General features: G+C 38.5%; 1 protein-coding gene across 1 annotated transcript in view; it reads left to right on the top strand.

Annotated features, from left to right (window-relative positions):
* Positions 1 to 7109, top strand: part of LOC105543372 (general transcription factor IIH subunit 2) — a 33616-nt gene that overhangs the window by 12936 nt on the left and 13571 nt on the right. Inside the window, exons 11-13 of the mRNA XM_011985241.1 lie at positions 5473 to 5563; positions 5781 to 5868; positions 6508 to 6615. Of these exons, the coding sequence (XP_011840631.1) occupies positions 5473 to 5563; positions 5781 to 5868; positions 6508 to 6615 (287 nt within the window). The remainder of the gene's footprint in view (positions 1 to 5472; positions 5564 to 5780; positions 5869 to 6507; positions 6616 to 7109) is intronic.

Here is a 7109-nt window from a genome sequence, read left to right as displayed (position 1 = left end):
CTACAACCTCCGCCTTCTGGGTTCAAGTGATTCTTGTGCCTCAGCCTCCCTAGTAGCTGGGATTACAGGTGTGTGCCACCATGCCCAGCCAATTTTTGTATTTTTAGTACAGATGGGATTTCACCATGTTAGCCAGACTGGTCTTGAACTCCTGGCTTCAAGCGATCCGCTCACCTCAGCCTCCCTAAAGCTTACATATTTTATCTCTGGATAGTCTGCCCTGGCTCAGACTTTATAACTTTACATAATAGATATTTTTCTAGTTCTGAAGTGGATGAGAAGGAGGTAACACATGTAATAGAGGTAAGTACAGTAGCAGGGTGTACCAGTGAGAGCTGAGAAGATAACAATGAAAACGTAAGCAGGAAAGCTATAACTAACTGATAAAATTGCTGCAGAAAGCATAGAAACGTCTATTTAGTATAGATGAAAACTGGTCATCACAACTTAAAACTCTACAAGCTATCATTTTAATTAAATGGTATACAAGATTAATGTTCGTGATTATTATGACCGAATTACTATGAGGTTTACAGTAATCTCCCCTTATCTGCAGTTTCACTTTCCAGTTTTAGTTATTCTTGGTCTGAAAAATATTAAATTGAAAATTTCAGTAATAAATAATTCATAAGATTTAAGTTGTATGCCATTCTGGGTAGCATGATGAAATCCTACACCTTCCTTCTCTGTCCTGCCCAGGACGTGAATCATCCCTTGGTCCTGTAGATCCACACAGTATATGCTGCCCACCCATGTAATGGCCTAAGTCATCAGATTAACTGTTATTGACTGTCAAAACTATTGCAGTGTTTGTGTCATTTTACTTAATAATGACCCCAAAGTGCAGGAGTAGTGATGCCAGCACATTGTTATAATTGTTCTATTATTAGTTATTATTGTTAATCTCTTACTGTGCCTAATTTTTATACATTAAACATGATCATAGGTGTGTATGTACAGGCATACCTCATTTTGTTGCACTTTTATTACACTTTTCAGATAACTTTTTTTTTTTTAAACAAGCTGACAGTTTGTGGCAACTCTGTGTTGAGCAAGTCTGTTGGTGCCATTTTTTTTAACAGCATGTGCTCACTTCATGCCTCTATATCACACTTGGTAGTTCTTGCAATATTTCAAGCTTTGTAAATTATTGTTATATCTGTTATGGTGATCTGTGATCAGTGATCTTTGATGTTACTATTGTAATTATTTTAGGGCACCACAAACTGGGCCCATATAAGACAACAGACTTAATTGATAAGTATTATGTGTGTTCTGACTGCTTCACCAACTGGCTGTTTTCCAGTCTTTCTCCCTCTGTTCGGGCCCCCCATCTCCTAAGACAAAAAAAAATACTCAAATTACACCAATCATAACCCTACAGTGGCCTCTGATTGTTCAAGAGAAAGGAAGAGTCGCATGTCTCACTTTAAATCAAAAGCTAGAAATGATTGAGCTTAGTGAGGAAGGTATGTCAAAATGCAAGACAGGCTGAAAGCTAGGTCTCTTGTGCTAAACACTTAGTCAAATTGTGAATGTAAAGGTAAAGTTCTTGAAGGAAATTAAAAGTGCTTGGCTGGGCCTGGTGGCTCTTACCTGTAACTGCAATACTTTGGGAGGTTGAGATGGGAGGATTACCTGAGGCCATGAGTTTGAGACCAGCCCTGGTAACATAGCAAGACCCCCATCTCTACCAAAAAAAAAAAATAGCCAGGCACAGTGGCGAGCACCTGTAGTCCCTAACTTCTCAGGAGACTGAGCCCAGTAGTTTGAGGCTGCAGTGAGCTATGATTGTGCTACTGCACTCCAGCTTGTATGATAGAGCAAGATTCTGTCTCAAAAAAAGAAAAACATAATGGAAATTCAAAGTGCTGCTTCAGTGGACACATGAATGATAAGAAAGTGAAACAGCTTTATTGCTGATATGGAGAAAGTTTTAATGGTCTGGATAGAAGATTAAAGTAGCCATAACAGTCCTTTAAGTCAAATCCTAATCCAGAGCACGACTCTAATTCTCTTCAATTCTATGAAGGCTGAGAGCAGTGAGGAAGCTGCGGAAGAAAAGTTTGAAGCTAACAGAGCTGAGCTCATGAGGTTAATGAAAGAAGCTATCTCCAAAACCAAAGTGCAAGAGGGGCCAGGCACAGTGGCTCAGGCCTGTAATCCCAGCACTTTGGGAGGCCGAGGCAGGCGGATCATGAGGTCAGGAGTTCGAGACCAGTCTGGCCAACATAGTGAAACCCTGTCTCTACTAAAATTACAAAAAATTAGCCAGACGTGGTGGTGTGCACCTATAATCCCAGCTACTCAGGAGGCTGAGGCAGGAGAATTGCATGAACCCAGGAGGCGGAGGTTGCAGTGAGCTGAGATCATGCCATTGCACTTTAGCCCAGGCGATACTGTGAGACTCCGTCTCCAAAAAAAAAAAAAAAAAAAAGTGCAAGAGGAAGCAGCAAGTGCTGATGTAGAAGCTGCAGCAAGTTATCCAGAAGATCTAGCTAAAATAATTGATGAAGCTGACTACACTAAATATTAAATTTTCTTTTTCTTTTCTTTTATTGTTGGTTTGTTTTTGAGACAGGGTCTCGCTCTGTCACCCAGGCTAGAGTGCAGTGGTGCAGTAATGGATCACTGCAGCCTCAAACTCCCAGGCTCAAGCTATTCTCCCAGCCCCCCAAGTAGGAGGGACTACAGACATGTGCCACCACACCCAGCTAATTTTTGTATTTTTTGTTGTTGTTTTTGTAGAGGTAGGGTTTCGCCACATTGCCCAGGCTGGTCTTGAACTCCTGGGCTCAAGCAGTCCTCCTGCCTCTGCCTCCCAAAATACTGGGATTACAAGCGTGAGCCACTGCACCTGGCCTCTTATTTTCAATGTAGATGAAACAGCCCTCTGTTGGAAGAAGATGCCATCTAGGATTTTCATAGCTAGAAGAAGTGAATGCTTGGTTTCAGAGCTTCATGGGATAGGCTTCCTCTCTTGTTGGGGGCTAATACAGCTGGTGACTTGATGTTGGCACTAATGTTTGTTACCATTCTGAAAATCCTAGAGTCCTTAAGAATTATGCTAAATCTATTCAGTCTGTGCTCTGCAAATGGAATAACAAAGTCCGGATGACAGCACATCTGTTTACAGCATGGCTTACTGAATGTTTTAAGCCCATTGTTGAGATCTATCTCAGAAAAAAGATTTATTTCAAAATATTACTGCTCACTGACAATGCACCCAGTCACCCAAGAGCTCTAATTGAGATGTACAAGGAGATTAATGTTATTTTCATGTCTACTAACATAGCACTCATTCTGCAACCCTTGGATAAAGAAATAGTTTGAACTTTCACATCTTGATTATTTAAGAAATACATATCATAAGGCTGTGACTGCCATAGATGGATCTGGGCAAAGTACACTGAAAACCTTCTGGAAAGAATTCACCATTCTAAATGCCATTCATGGAAGGAGTTCAAAATATCCACACTGGCTGGGTGTGGTGGCTCATGCCTGTAATCCCAGCACATTGGGAGGCCAAGGCGGGTGGATCACTTGAGGTCAGGAGTTCAAGACTAGTCTAGCCAACATGGTAAAACCCTGTCTTCACTAAAAATACAAAAAGTATCTGGACATAGTGGCACATGCCTGTAATCCCAGCTACTGGGGAGGCTAAGGCAGGAGAATTGTTTGAACCCAGGAGGTGAAGGTTGCAGTGAGCCAAGATTGTACCACTGCACTCCAGCCTGGGTGACAGAGCAAGAATCAGTCTCAAAAAAAAAAAATACCCTACAAACTTAGTTGATAAAGCATCAGTGGGGTTTCAAAGGAATGACTCCCATTTTGAAAGAGGTAATACTGTGAATAAAATGCTATCAAACAGCATTTGCATTCCTTTCATAAAAGGAAGGGTTGACCCATGTAGCAAACTACTTTGTCTTATTTTAAGAAATTGCCATAGCCACCTCACCCTTCAGAAAGCACCACTGTGATCAGTCAGTGGCCATCAACATCAAGGCAAGACTCTCCATCAACAAAAAGATATTATTCACCGACAGCTCTGTTGATTTTTAGCAGTATTTTTCATTAAGGTGTGTACTTTTTTTTTTTAGATATAATGCTGTTGCACACTTTATTAGAGTACAGCATAGTGTAAACAGAACTTTTTTTTTTTTTTTGAGATGGAGTCTCATTCTGTCACCCAGGCTGGAGTGCAGTGGCACGATCTCGGCTCACTGTAAGCTCCGCCTTCCAGGTTCACACCATTCTCCTGCCTTAGCCTCCTGAGCAGCTGGGACTACAGGCGCCTGCCACCACGCCCGGCTAATTTTTTTGTATTTTTAGTGTAGACGGGGTTTCACCATGTTACCAGGATGGTCTTGATCTCCTGACCTCGTGATCCACCTGCTTCAGCCTCCCAGAGTGCTGGGATTACAGGTGTGAGCCACCACCCCTGGCTGTAAACAGAACTTTTATATACATTAGGAAACCTGAAAGTTCATGTGACTTGCTGTATTGCAAATATTTATTGTGATATTTGCTTTATTGCTGTGGTCTGGAACCACCCCTGCAGTATCTCCAAGGTATGCCTGTATTGGGAAAAACATGGTATAGTCAGCCCTCCGAATCCTGGGTTCTGCTTCTGTGAATTCAATCAACCACACATCGAAAATATTTGGAAAAAAATTGTACCTGTACTGAACAAATAGGCATTTTTTCTTGTCATTATCCCCTAAAAGGGGATAACAATTATTTACATAGTATACATTGTATTAGGTATTATCAATAATCTAGAGATGTCTTAAAACATGTGGGAGGATGTGTATAGGTTATATGCAAATACTATGCCATATTGTATCTGGGACTTGAGTGTCTGCAGATTTTGGTATCCTTAGCAGGTCCTGAAATCAATCCCCCAAGGATACCGAAGGATGACTGTATATATAGGGTTCAGTACTATCCTTGATTTCAGTTATCCATTGAAGGTCTTGGAATGTATCCTCTGCAGATAAGAGGGGACTACTATATAGTCTTTGAGAAAGAAGTGTGTGTTACTATTTTGAAGCCACATCTATATACTTTAAAGCTGATCCATATGATATTGCCACATTTTAAAGTTTATCCATATATTGTTGTATTTCTTAGTGTATACTTTAGACTTTGTATGAAACAAGCCACTGGAATGTAAGCTTCATGATGTCGGGAACATTGTCAGTCTTGTTTATCACTCTATCCCCAGAACTTGAGTACTCAGTATTTATTAAATGAATCAATTAACAATTTTTTGAAGTGCGTAGTTCATTTTAGAAAAATTTACATTGAAGTGTTTAAAATATACTCACAACCTTTCCTTGCATTATTGAAACAAATGAGGTATTCTATAGTCTAAATGTGTATTCCTATGTTTACTATTCTTTTTGGGTAAATTTTTTGGTAGTGTAATTTGTTGTACCTAATTGGAGTGTATTTTATCTTTCTTTTAAGACACATGCCTGGACATACAAGTCGAGAAGTACTAATCATCTTTAGCAGCCTTACAACTTGTGATCCATCTAATATTTATGATCTAATCAAGGTAGACCAAAAAATCAAAACCAAAGTTACAACTCTAAAGAGAATTCTGTAGCAAATTTGTTTTTTTATATATATATATTTGTGTGTGTAATTCATCTTTGTGGTAGATGTAGTGAATTTATTACTAGTTTTCAGAGCATTCTTTATATTTCAAATACATTAATTTTAAATGTTTTTCTTCTTTCCTAAAACTATCTATCTACTTGGATTTTATGAAGACCCTAAAGGCAGCTAAAATTAGAGTATCTGTTATTGGATTGTCTGCAGAGGTTCGCGTTTGCACTGTACTTGCTCGTGAAACTGGTGGTATATATATAATTTCTTTAATATTTGCTCATAATTACTGTGTAGGAAATAATTTATTAATTAAATTAGAATGTTTTAATCTGTTCTGAGCTACCAAAAGTAGTCTAAAATATGGGCAGTCATCTTAAATATATCATTGATTCTGTAAGAAATCATCTCAAAATGCAAAGAGTTTTCAGTACTTATGTCAATATTTAGAGTAAGTAGTATAACTCTTGGAAAGCTGGAAATTTTACTGTATGTAATTCTTTATGAAGATTTTATAACTTGTCTTTAATTAAATTCTAATTACAGGCCAGGCATGATGGCTCTGCCTGTAAGCCCAACATTTTGGTAGGCCAAGGCAGGAGAATCACTTGAAGCCAAAAGTTTGAGATCAGGCTGATTAACATAGTGAGACCTGTCTCTATTTATATGTTAAAATAATAATAATAGTAATAATAATTGTAATTACAGTTATTCCTAGAGAAGTTGGTTTAGATGTATTATTTAAATAAGGTTTTAAAAGTGATAATTTAGCTGAAATCATTATTTTGAAAATGTACATTTTTAGATGATAAAACTTTTACAGAATTACATAGAACGTATACTTCGTTATGTCTGTGAAGCTGTTTTTTTTTTTCCTTTTCATCTTGTTAGGCACATACCATGTTATTTTAGATGAAAGCCATTACAAAGAGTTGCTCACACATCATGTTAGTCCTCCTCCTGCTAGCTCAAGTTCTGAATGCTCCCTTATTCGTATGGGTAAGTGTTTTTATGTTATTAAAAAATATGTATCTAGGCTCTCTATTTTTATTTGCACAAGTTATTTTAATATTTAAGAATTTTTAAAGAAAAAATACGCTTGTTGAAGCAATTTTGGAAAGTACAGAGAAGTGAAAAAAAAAAAAGAAAAATTAAAACTACCAGTAGTCCTGTCACCCAGAAAATACTGTTGGCTTTCTTTATTTTTAAGGCTAGAAAGGTATAAACTGTGTTTATAGAAAAATACTTATATTAAGCTGGACGTGGTGGCTCACACGTGTAATCCCAGCACTTTGGGAGGCCAAGGTGGGCGAATCATGAGGTCAGAAGATCAAGACCATCCTGGCTAACACAGTGAAACCCCATCTATACTAAAAATACAAAAAATTAGCCGGGTGTGGTGGCGGGTGCCTGTAGTCCCAGCTACTCGGGAGGCTGAGGCAGGAGAATGGTGTGAACCCAGGAGGCAGAGCTGGCAATGAGCCGAGATCGCG

Source organism: Mandrillus leucophaeus, unplaced genomic scaffold (genome assembly GCF_000951045.1).
Source record: "Mandrillus leucophaeus isolate KB7577 unplaced genomic scaffold, Mleu.le_1.0 Scaffold281, whole genome shotgun sequence".
Taxonomy (NCBI): Eukaryota; Metazoa; Chordata; class Mammalia; order Primates; family Cercopithecidae; genus Mandrillus; species Mandrillus leucophaeus.
The sequence above is the reverse complement of the archived record's forward strand: the minus strand, read 5'-3'. Positions and strand labels throughout refer to the sequence as shown.